This window comes from Platalea leucorodia (assembly GCF_965183815.1).
Source record: "Platalea leucorodia genome assembly, chromosome: 6".
In the NCBI taxonomy this organism is placed as follows: domain Eukaryota; kingdom Metazoa; phylum Chordata; class Aves; order Pelecaniformes; family Threskiornithidae; genus Platalea; species Platalea leucorodia.
This window is the reverse complement of record NC_138828.1, coordinates 6765733-6783685: the sequence shown is the minus strand read 5'-3', so window position 1 is coordinate 6783685 and position 17953 is coordinate 6765733. Positions and strand designations below refer to the sequence as shown.

The following is a 17953-nucleotide window of genomic DNA, read 5'->3' as shown; positions in this document are numbered from 1 at the left end:
CTGCTTTTGCAATGTTTATCTGCCAGGAAAGAACGTTCAGGGGATGTTCCCTGGGTGACTTGATTATGCATGAAACTTTTTGATTTCTGAAATGATGCAATGAACTTGCTACACATTTTTTTTTTTTTTTCTGATACAGCTGCTTTCTGTTATGAGGAAGACTGAGTGAGAAGATATGTTCTATAGTGCTTTAAAGGGTCAGCTAAACCCACTGATTATCCAAAGTGCCACCCACTATAGCCAGCTGTGCCTTTTGGATGACACACATCCACAAAACTGTATATCCCAAGAGCACTGACATTTCTTTAGGTTGTTGTGTGTGGTAGTTCTGATTTAATTGAGGATGAGCAGAGGTGTCGGGGCCAAAGATCTTCAGCAGTGTCAGAAAGGCTTTTAGATAAATAGGAAGAAAGAAGAAGAAAAACGATGATTCAAACCCACGCTTCTGTGGTATTACAAACAGAAAATTGTAAGCCACCTGCTAAGATGGTCGTCTTTGCTTGCAGTGAAGCAGCGGTTAACAAGTATGACAGAAACTTGTTCTAGGTTTCCCTCTCGGTTTCCCTCCTCTCCCCTGAAATAGCAAGCTGCTTTTTATCGTGCAGTAGGAGGGCAAAAGGAAATTCCTGTTTTCTGCAAAGTGGGAAAGGGAGGAGTGAGAGGTGTGGAGGAGAGGAGTGATTAAGCCATGAATGCCATCCACCTGCAAGAGATGACACACTTACCTGTGTGTGTGACTCCACTACAGGGGGTGGGCGGGGGGGGAGGAAACCTCTGAAGGCTGCGCCCCGAGGCGCGATGCAGGAAATTGATGAGGAGGTAAAGGAGAGATGACTCTCTTCTATGAAATCCGAAATTACACATAGCTCCTTTTGCATGTAAACCGCTATCTCCAAAATGACTCATGACCTCAGGGCATGAAGCTGAGCTGAGCCTAACGAGATGCCCCAGGGTTAGACTAGTGGGATTAGAAACAGTGAGAGAGAAGCCACAAGGAGAAATGGGGATTCCCGGCCCCAGGGGAGGAATCAGCACGGTGAAAAGGAAGTCAGTGCAGAACAGAGTAGCATTGAGTTATGAAATTACAGGGCAGAATAGCAAGCCACAAATTGTGGAAATGCCTGGTCCCCCATGTTAGCCTCCCTCCAACAGAAGGAGGTGTAGGAAAAGATTTGGGGGGTGTGGGGAGGAAAAAGAAAGGATATGCTCACCTCAACTGTTTCCATGGAGTGCTTCAGCTGTGTGTGTGTGTGTGTGTTTGTGTATGTGTGGTTTTCATAGGTTAAAGGAGGAAGGTTTATGATATTTCCACACTAGAAATATACTGGGTATTTTTTATCTATGCTTTTAAGTCAAACAGCTTTTCACTTGGCTGGTTATTGACTTGGACTTCAAGTGCATGACAGCTTGACAGTTGTGATGATAAGCTCCAACAACTTCAGTATAAGATGCTAGAGTACATACATCAGATTCTGTGTTTTGAAAAATGAGGTAATATTTTTAACAAACCTAGTATACTTTCAGTTACAAAGGTTATAAAATAGTATTTAAAAAAAAAAAAAAAAAAAAAAAAAAACAAAACCAAAAACAACAAACCAGAAGATGTCAGTTTGTGAAATGAAATGCTGATTTAGACTTAAAATGAGGCGAAAATTCTTTAGGAATTAGGAAAAAGATAATAATGAAACAAAAGTGTACTCTTGCCTATAGTGTTGGTCATTCATCAGGAAGTTATTTGGCAGAGCCAGCAAGTCATTTTTATTCTGTAACTTTTTTTCTGGAGTGAAGAGTATAAATTGCACACTGCAAAATGGCATTTCCCTCTGAGCTTAAATTGCTTTTGAGACTGTTACGTGGAAATGTCTGTAAACAAATTCCCTTTTTCACCAGGATTTTTTTTCCATTAAAATATATAATATTATTGTGGTTTTAAAGGCAAATATTTGAGAAAGAGAAAATGTAGGTCTACAGAATGAACTAATTCTCAGCACATCCTTCAGCCTATGATTCCTTTATCCGTAGTACTTTAATTGCAGCTTGTCATGATGCTATGTTCCCTGCTCTGGGAGAGGGAAAAGAGGAAGGAGATTACAGAGAAACATCCTTACAGGCAGGTCACAGCAATTAGAGCCTGTTGGTGTACTCTGGTCCCTGACACCCATATATGGTTCATTGGTCTAATATAAGGGACTTGAGTGCCTGTGTCCCTATATGTAGTTTGTCTAGGTGAGCAAACTGTCTGGGCTTTTTTAAGTGTTAAGTTGAAATGAGAGGTGAGACATTAGTATGGCATCATTATTTTACACTGATTTAAGCTCTCAGTTTAATGAAATGTGTTTACTTTTGCTAGGGACATTGACCAAAAAAGGGAAACATACAATGAAATCTTTCACTGATCAGAACAATTGATAATTTCTAATTCAGATCTACTTATCTATTCCCCCGTCTTCTGTAACATCACTTATTGCTGCGATGTGCAGCAGGAGTGATGTGAACAAAGATTGCAAGCTCCAGTCCTGCAGAGACCATAGTCTGCGAAAATGCCTGTCCTCAAAATGTGCCGCAGGAAGGAAAGGGTTCCTTGTTCTGTCTTCCACAGAGGGTGAAACTGAAGGCCAAAACTGTCAAGCAATTTGCTGTTTTAATATAAGAACTCAAAGAAACATATTTCTTACCACAAAAAAGCAGCTTCCTTTTTCAAATTTAAGAATAAAGCTGATTACATTCAACTGGAATAAGCTAGACTAAATATTATGCATCAAAATACAAATATTACTAAAAGGTACTCAGGCAGAGTGTTTTCAGTATGTTTAGGGCTTCATCAAGATTCTACACACAAGAAGGATGTTTTCTGGGGGAGGCGAGGGTGGAAAAAAGTATCAAATAGGAAGGGAAGAACAGCAACTAAAATAATTAGTGGTGTGTCAACATAAAGTAAAGCCGACAGAGATAATATATTTTACGGGATCAATTGGTAAAAAACCAAAAACAAAACAACAACAAAACAATAAACTTTCAAGCACCTAAACTGATTTGGGTATTGAAGTGAGAAAGAAAAAAATTTCATTTAAGGGCTATCTGTACTTGCAACAACTATGTTGTAAAACTCAAAATAGCCTGTTTGCTACAGTTACAAATTATCATCCAATTATTGTTCCATGAAACTGGGATTTTCATCATCAGGCCTGAGTCTGCAAATGCTTAGGTACTTGAGTAGCCATGCTCTTATGGTTAGTCTCATGGGCGATGATGGAAAACAGTGGATAAAGCAAATCCTGAAACAGAAGCCTGTGCCGTGTTTTACTTACTCTGAAACCACATCTTGCTTTAATTTTATCTGGTTCCCACATATTAAGGCACACATTTGCATCTGCACATATTTTTCTATCAGAGCGAGTACATAACTGAACAGCACAAAAGGTTGAGGCTGACATAGTTATTTAAGGGAAAATCCCTTTCTAGCACACTTCTCTGGGTGAAGCACGTGGACCAGGTTTCGACAGGAAAGGGCAGATTTTTCTTCTGGTTTAAGAGCTGATTTTATTCTTCAACTAAAATCTCTCATTTTTTACCATTTCACCATGTGCACCAGAATGGGAAAAGGGGTTGCAATGGATATTGTAGCAAGCACTGCTGGCATAAAAACAGCTTCAGGAATAAAGCCAAAAGCAAAGCTCAACCAAAATGTAAGCAAACAGAAGGCTCCCCAAAAGCCACCAAATCTTAACCCAAGTAATCTCGGAGTAAATCTAGCTTCTACAATTCTGCAACTGAACAGTATAATGAACAAACAAACAAACAACCCTAACAAACCTCACAGCAGATACCTGATCCGCTAGGAAGGAAGAAAAAAAAAAGATGATGATTTTACCATTTTACTTGGATCAACCATTTTGATGGTTCTTGGTTTCACTGCAGTTACTGAACAGACAGAATTTTCAGAAGTGACAAGTGGCTTTCATTATCTTAATTTGTGAGTGCCTATCTTGTAATACTGTAACAGAAGCCTTTCCCAGAATAAAGATCCAGCACTCTGAAAATGAGAACTTTTATCTTCTTGTGGTGCTGATGCTTGTGAGAGGGTTCGGTGTTGGCCACAACTCCAGGGCTTTGATTTTTTTTCTCCCATTGCAAGCTTCCCAAAGATGACTAAAAGGCTTTTATGCTCAGAGAGGTCAGGTCTTCCTAGAATACAAACTAAAATAATTCTCTTTTTTAAACAGGGGAAAAAAAAAACCCAACCTCAAAGCTGCTACTAATAGAAATTACAGAATATCATAGAAATAGAATAGAAATTAATAAAAGGCTTCTAAGCACTTCAGCCCACTTTGGCCTTGCAGGTGGGATTGTATGCTGCCACTTGTGAGTTAACTCTGTGAGTTTCTGAGGGGCAGCAAATCCTGCCTGGTCCCGTTTGCTTGCTGGGAAGCTTTTTCCATACCTGGTAGCTGACTGGCTTATTCCTGCTCCTCACAGCAGCCCCTCTACAGGAGGTTCTGGCTCCCAGCTCCCTGACAGGCATTCCTGGCAGCCACACTCCAAAGTATCTGGAACTTTCTTCCCTGCGTGTGCTCAAACCAATTGCCATAAAAGAGGATTTTTTCAGTCACCTTCACCTCAGTCTTTAAAGTAATACAAGACAGCTGTGAACAAAAATGAAAGATAAATCAGGTACCATCCGTCATAATGATCAGAGCTGCGTGATGAGTTTTGAAAAATACACGGCCAGTTCTTTTCTGTCACCATTGCCTGTAGCATGGACAAAAATGATAAATGCTAAGGATAATGCTTCATAGGCTAAGTAGGCAAGTATGAATGGGGAGAAAAAAAGGAGTGTGAAGAGTGGGAGAAAGTTGGGTAAAGGTCTTACTAAGAATTCATGCTGATTAAGAGAATTTAAATGTTTTAAATTATGATTCACAGCCATTACAGAAGATTTCAGGCTATTAGTCAAACTTGCAGGTGCAGGTTTGCTCACTATAATATTTTCTTAATACATTTAATCATGTTTTGACCAGTCACTGTAATAGAGAGAGCAGTGGAAGTCAAGGAACAGGAGGGCTCACGTGGACATTAAGAAAGCATTTTTTATAATACACGTAGAAGAGATATTATCAACCATTCTTCTAGGAGGAGCCAGATCTGAGCAGCTCTCCAAAGACAGAATGTGATCACTCTTGTTGTATTAACTTCATTTTCTTAAGCTACCAAACTCCACTTGCTCGTCTGGAGAGCAGACTCTGCTCCATTTCTCTCCTTTGTTTTCCATATTTACTTAAACTATGCTCAAATGTAAAGAAAAGTTTGTTTATATTCAGTAGTGGTTGATGCTACAATTACAAGTCACAGCCCAGCAGCAGGAGTAAGGATGTATTGTCTCCTTGTTTGGGATGGAACATGCAAAGGAAGTGACTTTCTGGAGAGAGAGTGGAAGGAGAAATAAGGCATGAGAAAAAGATGAAAAGAGAATGTAAGTTACTTATGCTTTTGTTCTAAAATGTGTGATGGACCCCAGCTAGATAAAGGCCTGTATGTCTCTGTATTTTAGGGAGGCTATAAAAAGTAATACAACTCCATCCACTGCAAACTATGGTGTAGTTTTACAGGTGTTTATGGAGAAGTCAGAGGCAGTTATACTGTAAGAAGTTGCCAAGTTTATATTTCTCCACTCAGAGACTATTCCCTGTAGTCTGTTTTCTTGTGATTTGTTTTTTTTTTTTAGTGTAACCAGTAAATGCCATGACACAGACTGACTTATTCATTTAAAGAGAAGAGATGAAATAATCAGGGAAATTGAGGTTCATGCAAGCATCAGGTTGGGATTTATAAAACTTGCTGACCAGTTTGTCACTGTTGTTACATCACATTTAGCAAGTCTTGATTTTGCATGTTAGTGGCTAAAGTAGGTATGATTTCACCACAGTAAAATCTGATTTTTAGTTGTCTGTGACGAGAGAGTGAATAGATTTTTCCCCCCAAGCCCTTTACTGCAGTGTTAGAGATGGTGCTAATTTGCATGGCAGTGCCCAGCATGCATGTAGTCGGGGTACTGCCCACATCTGAGGTGCCGTTTCTGTCCGTGGCTGCCAGAGCGGCTCAGGCAGCTCCTGGGGAGCACTCGCCTTCATTAGCACCGATGGACGTACTCTTAGCACAGTGCATGGCTGACATCATTCCCACTGTGCAGAACATGCACCCTTGGTTTCTCCTCGGATGTCTTCTCTGTAGGCATTTTCCAAACAGCGTGACACCTAGCAAACATACACTGCCTTGCCTTTGGACAACACTGCTAAGTCTGTGTTTTCCTCCAAAATTTACTTTCCTGGTGTTTTGTGCAGACCTGTTCACACTTTGCAGACACCCTCTTCAGCTGTCCTTTTTGCTTCCTGTGAAGCTTCCTGAGCTTCCTGTGACTGGGTAGCACTAGGACAAATTTTCCTCTGAAATCTTCAACTGGTCTGGTTATGTTTTGCAGGCTGGAAAATTTTAATAGCTTTTTGAAAGTTTGCTTGGATCTGTAAACATTTTTTTAGGTTTGCGACTGCATTTACAGTCTGGTCTTCAACTAGAATCTCCAAGCAATTTAAAACTGCATATTTGATTCAATAGTTTCAAACCCAATATAAATGCCTTAAAAATGTTTTTCTTTTTTTGACTTCTGAAGTCTGACAGTTGTTGAAAAGAGTCCTCCTTTCAAGGATTTTTATGTATCTCAGATTTCTGAAGTGCTGTTGTACAACTAAGTTGTTCTTCATTGTGTAGCAGTAGACTGATAAACAAATGTAGTGTCTTTATCTCTGCAATACCAAAGAAAATGGATGTTGTCATCTCCCTGTCTTCATTTTCAGTGCTATTAACTGTCTTCACTGAGAGAGACAACAATTTTGCTTCAACCTCTCCCAGTTTTTGCTGGAAGAATACCACCACCTCTGAAAAGCTTGAGCTTTTGTTCCCTACGCATCGGTATTTCTTCTATTCATATAGATTTCAGACATACTCTTCTCTTTCCAATACGTGGAATACGTCTTATGTGGCAATCAGTCCAGAAAAGCACTTGTGAGGGAGGGAACAAGGTACCTATCTCCCACCGAGCTGCTCACACAACTGAACAGCACTATTGTTCTTGAACAGCACATTGTCGCCCTCGAGATGTATTTCCTATCAAGTCTTTTAAAAGGCATTTGACGTTAGGCACTGTGCGAAGGGGCATCAGCGTTATCCGTATGAATGCTAATCTTGCCTAGCTAGGCACTGAAGAGTACTTAATGTCATTTCTATTCTGTCATGTTTTGTATAAAATACTTGTAGTGAAGAGCAACAGCTAAGATGATGCAAGAAAATTTGGCATTGTTTCTAACGTGTATACATAGGGTGGAAGGCCAGTAGCAAAGCTAAGAGCTTCCACACGGGCATTCGTGGCTCAGAGCTTATTGATTGTTAGTAGGGAGCAATATGTCTTTCAAACAAGACAGTAATGTTAGGTGAAAGATTTGCCCCGTAAATGAGGCCAGTATAAATTGCATTCACTGACAGTGCCAAACTGCACGCAAACAACAGCTGTTTCAGCAAACAGCGAAACTTGACTCAAAACTCTTATGCATAGCCCTAGTGTGGGAAAGGACAACAGCTATGGCTGCTCAGTCCCTATGGTGGGCTCATACAGAGTGAAAATGGGCGAATGTGCAGGTCATTTTGGCATGGAAAGGCGGAGACGCGGAGATGCTGTTGTTGTTCTAGCCTCTACTCTTCTAGGAGCTTCACCTTTTCCCCCAGGTCTCCCCAGCTCTCTGTGTGTCATGGGCGGAGGGGGAGAGCAGAAAGGAACAGTGTTGCAACTAATTAAAGTCCCTATAAATGGCACCTTAAAAGCCTTCAGTCCAAGAGAGAATCATTCACTTCAGTAGTGGTTAATATGGTCATTAAGATATCAACAGCAAAGGACTTGTTGTCCTAATGCCCACCTAGCCTTTCCAGGAAACTACTCCGCTTTCCAGGAGACTCTTTTGAACTAGGTAATGGTAACAATTGTGTGCACTCCCGGGGCTTAGCCTCATCCTCTCTTCAAAGTAATTTGAGCACTAATAGCTTTCAGGTGGGAGCTGTGATTCTCAAGTAGGGCTGTGCCCTGGGTTTGCTCTTCTGTCCCTGCCGCAGGGACCACTCAGCACCTCACCTAGCACATCGCAGCGCGCTGTTGTGAGGAAATCAGAAACTGGGGCTGGTTTACCTTAGTAGGCCAGACCATAAAACGCAGCCATTCAACCTAAGCTTTCTCCCAAAGCTTAGCTGCTGCTGGAATGGGGGTGGGACTGCTGAGCATGGGAGCCGGCATAAGGGAAGGTGTCTGTACTTGAGAATCCTTGCCCTCGAGGAGCACATGTGCAACGTGGAAGTTCTCTGATTGTATTTTTATGAATCAGATGTTCAATGTTGGTACTTTATAGACAGACTCTGTTTCCATGAGTTTATAATCTGTAGGACTGTAGCAGGTCAGCGCAAGGTAGCAGGACATTGTGAGAAGACAATAGATCATTGCTGTTTGTGTCATTTGTGCCTAGTTACAGTACCCTCTCCTTCAGCAGCTGCCTCTTGACTCTTCATCAGCCCTAACTTTAGTACAGTCAGAACACAAAATTATGCAGTGGCAGCTTGCTAATGGATGCTGCAGACACAGCTGTGACAGACAGATGGACAGACCGTGGGTGAAAGGAGACATCATCATTCTCTGATCTGACAGTAACATCTGGATGACCTTTAGCATTCAGTTGGTCTGTTTCCCTATGTCTATAAGAGGGTTATTGCCTACTTCTGCAAAGATCTTTGAAGTCATTAGGTGTAAGCTTTGATTTGACATAAACTTTTAATAATATTATAATACTTGGTCTCATTTTTAAAATCCGTGGTGTTTCCTCTTCCTTCTCCACTATGGAGATTTTATGGTTTATCTGTTACTATATTCTCTCAGGTAGCACAGTACGTTTATTCATTTTTAGAAGCTGACCTTCTCGCACGTCCGTTTCCTGGGGGAAGGCCTTCCTGTTTCACTCAACCTTGCTTTCGTGATACACGTACAGAGGTTCACTTTGTTCCATTGCCTGGCAGCTACTGGCTCGTATTTCTTACAACATATTAATCACTACAGAAATGTCAAGAAATGCAATTGTGGAAATTTCTGTTGTGTTATCAGCCAGGAGTTCTTCCTTCTGTAAACTGATGCTGTACCTGGGAGGGATATGCTCAAAGACTAGTTCTGGTATAGGTACAGATGAAATGCTTTTAATTTTTGATGGGTAGGATGAGTCCTATGTAGAATCTAAAATGTCTTTATTAAAATAATGCTTGTTTTTTAATTTCTCTCTTCGTACCCCACGAGTTTTCCAGCTGCTCCATAAACCAGGAAAAAATAAAAAGAACATCAGGGCAGGGAGGATATATTTCATATGCAAATATTCTAAAATAGTAGCTTTCTTCCAAATTGGGTTTTGTATTTTGCAAAAGAGGATTTACTTAGTCATACATTATGGACCAGAGATCTGGAATGTGGCTGTTAAATTCCAGCGTTTCACAGGATTACTTTACTTTGTCGAAATCCTTTCTTGGAAATTGAAAGAACTCCCACAGATTTATATTATTTTATGTCAAATTTCATAGACTAGCTTTCTTTCCATTCCTTGAAAAGGAAATAAGGAACCTCTGCCCTCACTGAAAAAGCCTCAGACCCTGGGATCTTTCCACAATAAGGAAAATGATTTTTCTTTCACGCTTCCTTCTTCAATCCATCGTTATTCAGAATTCCAAGACTGAAAACAACAATGCTTTGCATTTTTCTATTTCGTCCTGACTTTGTATGTGAAGTCTGTGGAAGCCTCTTTGTTAATCTTTCCTGTGAGTTTAACTTGCTAAGGTTAACCTCTTTTTCCAAATGGGAAACTAAGACACAAGTCTGAAGTGTTGAGTTCCTTGAGTACGAAAGTGAAGACACAAATAGCTTGAAGCTAGATCTGTGCTTAGATAAGGTAAGTACTAGAACTGCAAATACAATGTCCTTAGGAGAAGAATAACAGTACCAGTAATTCTTCATCTTTGTGCAGCTTTTCTTCAGGGAAAATAAATCAATTTTCCAGTTATGGTTTTCCCCTAAATATCTTGGGGTTTGTACAAGTGTGCTTTTCCCCATAGCTGTTAACAGACTTCACTGTTACTCTTTTATAAGCATGACTCACTAATTTTTCTATCATGATAGTTCACACTGTCTTAGTGCCACTTAATACTTGTCATACTTATGTAAGTCCTTTTTTACAACTGGAAGCAGGGATAGAAAACCCTGTCCTCTTATTTACTGAAAAAACATACCCTTCCTTCCCTTATACATGCAACTTCCTCTCTCGGGGTGAATTGGCCAGTTGATTGCAATTTACATGCACAATAGGCAGAGTACTGCCTTGCCCGGCATATTAGTCATAGGCAGTGTGCTTCAACCCTTCTGGGAAGCCCCCGCCAGGAAGGAGGAAAAGGTTAAAATCAAAATTCCACCACTTATTTTTGAACCTTGGCTGCTTCCACAGGCAGCACTCGCAGATCTTCTGGGTCTTAATGCAATTCTCCTGCTCCTTTAGCCAACGTAAAGTATCTATTTCATTGCTCTTCTTCTTCCAAAGACCTGTAGTGAAACAAATGCTCAAGGCCGTCTTGGATGCGCATGGGCAGGCGTGAGTGACATGGAAGCCCCAGCAGACCCACTAGAAGTAAGTGACTGTTTTGGCTGTCCTCTGACATGCTGTCTGATTATCAGGAATGGCTTGAGCTGGTGTAGGTATCATGTGTGTCACTTTGTAGATTGACAATTATGGGCTCATTTTTGTGTTCCAGTAGATTTGTCTGACTGATTTGCGCTGTTTAAGAGTGGAAGGAAATGTTAGAAATATTTTTGGATACGGCATTCTTAGAAAGAAAACGTGCCCTAGTGTTTCCCTCCTGCCCCCCAAAGTATCTGGTCATTTTAATTTGTTGTTATACAAAGGGTAGACAGTGGTTCATTTTAGTGACCCAACAACTTCTGTGAGCAGTATTCGGGTCAGTTGGTGTCAAGTGTATACATAGCTGTTAGATTTGTGATGGAAGCCCAGATTCTGAAAACAATTCAACATGTGAATAACTCCATTGACTGCCAGGTAATTGCTTCAGATACTTTAAGTTAAACATGTCGATGAACTTCTACAGGAAGAGGGATTAAGTGTTTTCTAGCATGGAAGTTGAGTGCTCCACATTAGAGCTCAGCAGGACTGGCCATGGGGCAAATACGTGGTCAGGATTTTTGCCTGTGAAAAGACACAACAAAACTGATCTTCTTCATTGGTATTTGGCATTAAATTCTCTAGCTGAAGAAAATAAATTTGTTTCAGGAGATTTAAGACCTCGGAAGTGCTCACGCTTTTATTCTAGTTTCTCATAGATTGGTGGAGAATTTAGGGAGAAAAAAAAAAAAAATCACTGACCAGGTATCTGAACATAGTATGTTTTATTTTTATGAGCATGTATCTTTTTTCCAGTACAGTTTTCTTGATATATAACTATATATATCTCTATATATGTCTCTCTAATAGGTCACATGTTCATGACAACCCATAGAAACTTCTTGGAAATTATGATATACGACATTGCCGTTATAAAAATGAGGGTTTAGCTGCTGTTGTCCTGCATGGGCAAAACTCCACATTTTAAAAAATGGAACAATTGCAGACTGATTTCCTAATTTCTCCAAATGGCCTATTCGTTTTCTGTATTGCTTGTTTTGAACCCATTGTGCTAAAGTTTATTGCCTTGGGCCTGCAAGCACTTACCAGGGGCAATACTAGTAATTATTCTAGTTCTTGTAAATGAAGGGAATTACTTACGCCCACTTCAACTTATGCTCAACTTCTGTGGCTTGTACTACTTGTTTGTATTACCATCTGTAAGATAATTAAAATCCTGTTTTGTCTTCTGTGTCTCAGATGGTACAAATAGACATAATTTTGTTTATTTCTGTGTCCGTTTGCATAATGTTTCAATTAAAACACAGACTAAGCAGGGTTAAAGCAGATGTACGCTTCAGAATCTGCTGTCAGCAGGTGTAAAGGTACTGAAATAGAAATGCACTGTAGGAAAATGTTGCTGTTCGAGTTTCTTTGCATGCACGTGGCAGTGTAGATGGGAATTTTGTATAATAATCATGATTTGAAGAGAGGATGCTGAAAGCGTTCATTTTTTAACGTTTCTTTTCTCCAGTCAAGGCACGTATTACTGACCAAGAAGAAGACTGTATCAGCCAATTCTCTGGAACAACAGATCCTCTCACTGGAGAGACAGAGGCGAGAGGTAGTCTTAAGTTTACCCTTAACCTTTACAGATATAACCTCTAGGACAGACATTACATCAGTAATATGCCCGGGGCAGGTAATCACTGAATGTGTTATCACTGTTACTTACACTGTGTTTATGCTGCAGTTGGTTTTACCTGCCAGTCCAGCAAGGTCTATGTTTTTCCTGTGGGACTCTCATCCTGCACTCTTGTGAGACAATTTCTATGTGGAGACTTTCCGCTTTGCATTTCTTCACAGCCCGAAGTGTGCAAGCACTTAAAATTTTGTTTAAACTAGTTCCTATAGTCCTACTTCTCTCTACCAAGCTAGGCAGAGTTATATTTGGAGAACTGTTCCTAAAAACAAATGATGACTTATTGTAATGCGGCTGTGAATCTAGAAGAGCAGAGATTTTTACGGTACAAAGGGCAAATTTTCTTAATGATCACTATTGTAAAGGCCAAGGAACCACCGTGAGTAGTAGCTGGAGGTGTCTTAGTCACAGGTAGCAGCAAACTGGAAGCCGTTCTTTTGCTGAGCATCCTAAAGAGTGACCCTATACCCTACAAAGCAAAATGCGTCAGAGGGACCTATTTGGCTTTCTCCAATAAAAATGCATGCACACTGACTTCACTCCTACCACTTACATGCGTGGTGTTAGCCAGTCTTCCCATCTTGCATGTGTACGCTTGTTCAGTTTAGTGGTACTGAGAAAGGCAAGTGGGGTTTGCACCCAGTAGTAATTGCAGTCAATAGGAGTCTTCAATTCACTCGTTTGAAGTCAGACCTTCTAATTGGAAATATGTTTATGGAACTTAAAGCAAACTGACAAGAAAGTCCTTGGCCATTTAGGAGTTGCAGCTTAGGATTTGTACAGCATTGATTCACCTGTAGCTTATTGTGTATTTGCATGCTTCCTGAATGTTACTTCCTGAACATTCATGTACTTTAACTGAAATACCAAATCACTGGCAGATGGGCCATAAAGCTTGCCAAACCTTAAACTTGCTTTTTCTGAAATGAGCTGGCCAGATAATGAGGAGGTTGTGAACACTCATAGCTGGAGGGTTAGAATGCCCATCTATTTTTTATTTATTGACAATGTTGAAATAAGGGTTATTTACTGTGACTTCCTGATAATTACAGCTTCTGGAGGTGAACAAGCAATGGGATCATCAATGTAGAAGTATGAAACAGCTTTATGAAAAACAGGTAACAATGTTGACTACTTCTATTGGAAAATGTATGCCACCTGCTCATAGTTAAGTCTGTGCTTAAATACCAACCAGCCATAGCTATAGTAAATATCCTGGGGGGGAAAGACATCATGTTTACTTTGTCTTTAGCTGACAAATTACAAAAGCTTCATCACATAAAAATGAAGCTAATGTGTGTACAGTCTTCAGTAGGACAAAATAACCAGAGAAGCAGGGCATCTCTAAAATAGAAGGGACCAGGGTGGACATGACAGCAGAGATCTTCATGGCCTCCACAAGGTAGTAAAAATTGCTCATACTTCCGAGCGCGATTAACTGAAAATTAGCCTGCAGTGCCTGGTGTGCCCAGCCACTGACCTGCATCATCACATATCTGTTGGTTCTTGTCCCATCTCTTGTGGCTGTCTTCTGAAGCCTGGAAGCTCAGTGGGGCTCCCTGTGATGGGGGACCTCTCAGATAAATCCTCCATGAATGCTGCCTTCTATAAGCAGAGAGACTTTTTTCCTTTCGAGAAACTGCTCTGTACAAAAGCCCTTCATTTAAAAAAAAGTAAATAAATACTTTTTATTTCCTTTTTTTTTTTTTTTTGTCAAGATCTTGTTGGCATAGCTTTCATTCCTTGCTTGTGGCTGTGTGGCATCTTTGCTGCAGACATTATAATCAGCTGCCTAATGAAGCTGGCTGCTTACAATTTTGCCAGGTATTCCAAAAACCAAGTTGTTCATTGACTGACACTTCTCATCTCCTATTTTCTTCTGTGGAAAGGAAGTTTGCAGAATGACCTCATGTGCTTATCAGGAAAATTTTCTCTCTAATATTTTCCAGTAAGTTTTACTGAGATCTGGATCATTTCTTTGATTTTTTTTTTTCCCCCCCCTTTCTTTCCCCAAAGAGAAGAGGAATTTAAATGGCTCTTCCTCATTTAATATGGGACCGTTTTATGCCTCTGGCTAGATCATTTGGATGTGCACCCCTACAGAGGGAGTCCAAACTGCAAAAGGAAAAAAAAAGAATATTAAAATGGAAAATTCATTTGGAGAGACAGACGCATGGTAGCTGTCCTTCAGCAGCAAAACAGTGTGAGACCCAGCTGGGTTAACACCAACAGAGAATTTGCCCAGGATCATTAAGAGTCTCCACTGCAGGCAGAGCAGCAGAGCTTGGAGGTGGGGAGGGGAAAGTGAGTGGCTGGGGACTTCACACGCAACCAGATCCGCTCCTTCATGCCTATCTGCTGAGAGCTGAAAGGATTTGAAGGCACCTTCGAGGTGCTGTGCCTTTCAGGATCCCCAGTCAGCCCACCATGGTCTGTCACTTGCTTTTCAGCTGGCAGAAATGAAAGCAAAACTGGACGTGTCAGAGAGGAGAGTCACCGAGCTGGAGGAAGAGAGACATCAACAGCATCCAGAAGATGAGAGGTTGCGAGCCCTGGGCAGAGAGAGGCCGTTGCAGGAAATGGTAGGAGGGTGCACTCTGTTACCCTGTTTGTGCTCAGTGTGGAATGCTGTCTTGCCTTTCCCCTTTCTCTTCTTGCGAGTGGCAGGGCGTGGGTTGTTGCACAGCCGTGACATGAGATTGTGGTGTTGAGTGCTCTTCAGTATTGTAGCCAAGACAATGGCTGATCTTCTGTCTGATCAGAGAACTATGTATAGCGAGAGAGTCATTTCAATACAAATTGGCAGAGAGCACGGCATTAGTGTGCGTGGGAGAGTAAAGAGCAGATTGATATGAATACTGCAGAGATTTCTGTCCTTGCTGTTCAGTTCGGGGTGAATTGCTTTAATGCCTTTGAACAAAAATGCTACAGTGATTTCAAATGGAATAGGAACGTCATTGCAGATATTAGATGAAGTGCTTGGCAATAAATACTTGAAGGAATGAACTCAGCTCCAAACACCCACGTTTTGGTATTGACAATATAGGCTTTAATACATGTGCTAGCTATCTCAGCTCCCCGTAAATATTGGTGATGTAGTCAGTGCAGTTATTAGGGCTGAAAGTGCCTGGGCTGATCAGCCGCTCTAGAGCGGCATTCACCTCGCCCCGAGAGTGGTTGAGCACCTCTATCAGGACTCCTTAGGCACTGGCTCTCATGTAGGCATTCGCATCTAAAGCTAGATCCCTAAGCTGAATTCCCACCGCAGTAAAACCACCAACCCGAGTGACTGGCATATATATGTCCAACATATACACAAAACTTTGTGCCCCGTTCTACAAGCACCACAGAGTGGTGCTTCCTGTTCTCATTCTGCTTCATGGTATGACGCACTTTGTAACCTCTTGTAAGAGTTTCTGGATGGTGCTCTGATGGCTGAAGTCGGGCTTCTCTATCTGCTTAATAACATGAAACAAACCTGAAAACAAGTGACAGTCACATAATTTTCAGGCTCAGGTAAGACGTAAGTTAGCTGATGCAGGAGAAGAAATGCAAAGCCCTTAGCTTTTATCTTCGTAAGCAGAATATTCATCTTACTTGCTTTTATGGTATGGTCTTAGCTAAGCACGTGCTTGATTTCCAGCCAATAAGACTGTTTATGTGTTTTAAAGCAAACTATATCGTTATGTACTTGCTGAATCACTGCCTATATTTGCTCTGAGTGTGGATTCAATGCGAGACAATGCATCTTCCTGTTCATATTACTAAGGTTTTCACTGCCTGCCCTTTAATATATGATAGCTGTGAAAAATAGCCCTAGCTACCTTTTTGAAAAGGTAAGGATGAGCAGTACACTTGCCCAATTTTTTTACTACATACATGAATAATGAACAAAATGACAATATAATCCAAAAATCTCTTATGGGGACAGGTTAACCTGCATGGAACTTCAGCCTTACATCAGCAATTTCTTTACAAATTATATACTCAGCCAGTAAGTGCTTCTGTTTACTCTGAATTTCTTTACTTTTTGGATGTCATGCAGGGATGCAGGAGATTATACCTTTGCAGAGGTAGCTGCTAAAAGTAGAGATTTTTAAATGAGCAGCAAGGATTGTAACACCCATGTCAGCAGATGTACCAACTCAAGTTATCCTGTGCTGCGCACAGCGCAGGATGAAGAAAAAGCAGTGCCAGGGGATGATTCAGAAAAATGCATAAAGATACGTGCAGCTTGAAAGCACGTGAGCAGTCTTGTTGCTTTTAAGTTCAGCAGATGCGCAAGAGGCCCAAGCCAACAGATCTACCAAGATTAGATTTCCAGGGCTTTATGGGTTGTTTTTTTTCTGCAGCAGCTAACATTCTTTGTACCTGCATTTGGTTTTATACATATATGGGGGGTGTATGTGTGTGGGTTTTTTTGGTTGGTTGGTTGGTTTTTTTTCTTGACAGGTAACAACCCTTTCTTTTTTAAATGTTTTACTTACCGCCCTGTAGCCACAGAGCTGGGAGGGATTGTACAGGGCAATTGCCAGAGCAAAGTAATAAGGTGCTTGTTCTCTACTTGCTTGTCTAGTCCAGCAGCCTGACAGTACCTTTTAAATTTGTTTACTCAGAGTGGCAGTTCTCTGGGTGCTCTGCTGAGCCATTTAGGAAAACCAGCAGCACCAAACAACCCTGAGACAGATTACATGCTGCTGCTGTCTTACAGAGCTTTTTTTTTTTTTTTTTTTTTTTTTTTTAATGCACCTGGAGTTATGGCTCTCTCAGAATGATAATGTTGTGGACTTTAGCTGTTCCCATGTCCTCCATGGCCCACAGAGGAAAACTGACTGGTTTGGAGATTTAAATTTTTTTGTTGTTGTTGTTCTCTCTGGGCATGACTATGTACCCATAGACAGGAATCAAAGACCAACCTAGTCACTGGAAAGTCTAGGTGCCATAACACCTAAGATTCAGTGTTGAATAAGAAGCAATAAGACATAAGAATTCAGATGGTCCAAAAACCTGAACAAACTGGAAATTTTTAGTTATAAATGACCATGTTCTTGGAGATGACGGCCTCCAAGAAGGAGAATGTGTACTAGGAAAAGAGGATGGCAAAGGTGAAGAGAAAAGCATAGCTTTTGCCTATATGGATTTTAGTGTTTTGTTTTTCTTTAATATCTTAAAACACACATGCACATGCCAGCTTGAGCTAGCTCCTGAGTGAGTTCCTATACTTAATGCAGAGATACCCTGCTAATCTTGCCCAGTTTTTGGAGAAAATTAAATGTTCCAACTAACTTAGAACAAAGGAAAATAAAGCTAACTCATTTGTAAGCAACAGTTTTTCAAGGGTGTTTTTCTGTGGCTCAATTAGCACACGATGATGCACTTCTTATGAGCCCGAACAATAAATGCATAGTCGCTGGCTGCACAGAGATATGCCTGTTCCATGGGAAAAAAAGCATTCATATGGTGTCCTGTGCGTGTCGTTGTTGGATCTCATTTTTTAATCACATAAAGCAGCTGCAGA

General features: G+C 40.8%; 1 protein-coding gene across 1 annotated transcript in view; it reads left to right on the top strand.

The window, feature by feature from the left end:
* Nucleotides 1-17953, top strand: part of TNIP3 (TNFAIP3 interacting protein 3) — a gene marked incomplete at its 5' end in the record, with an annotated part of 50621 nt that overhangs the window by 10129 nt on the left and 22539 nt on the right. The window contains 4 exons of the mRNA XM_082315034.1: nucleotides 10659-10745; nucleotides 12268-12357; nucleotides 13488-13553; nucleotides 14886-15017. Of these exons, the coding sequence (XP_082171160.1) occupies nucleotides 10659-10745; nucleotides 12268-12357; nucleotides 13488-13553; nucleotides 14886-15017 (375 nt within the window). The remainder of the gene's footprint in view (nucleotides 1-10658; nucleotides 10746-12267; nucleotides 12358-13487; nucleotides 13554-14885; nucleotides 15018-17953) is intronic.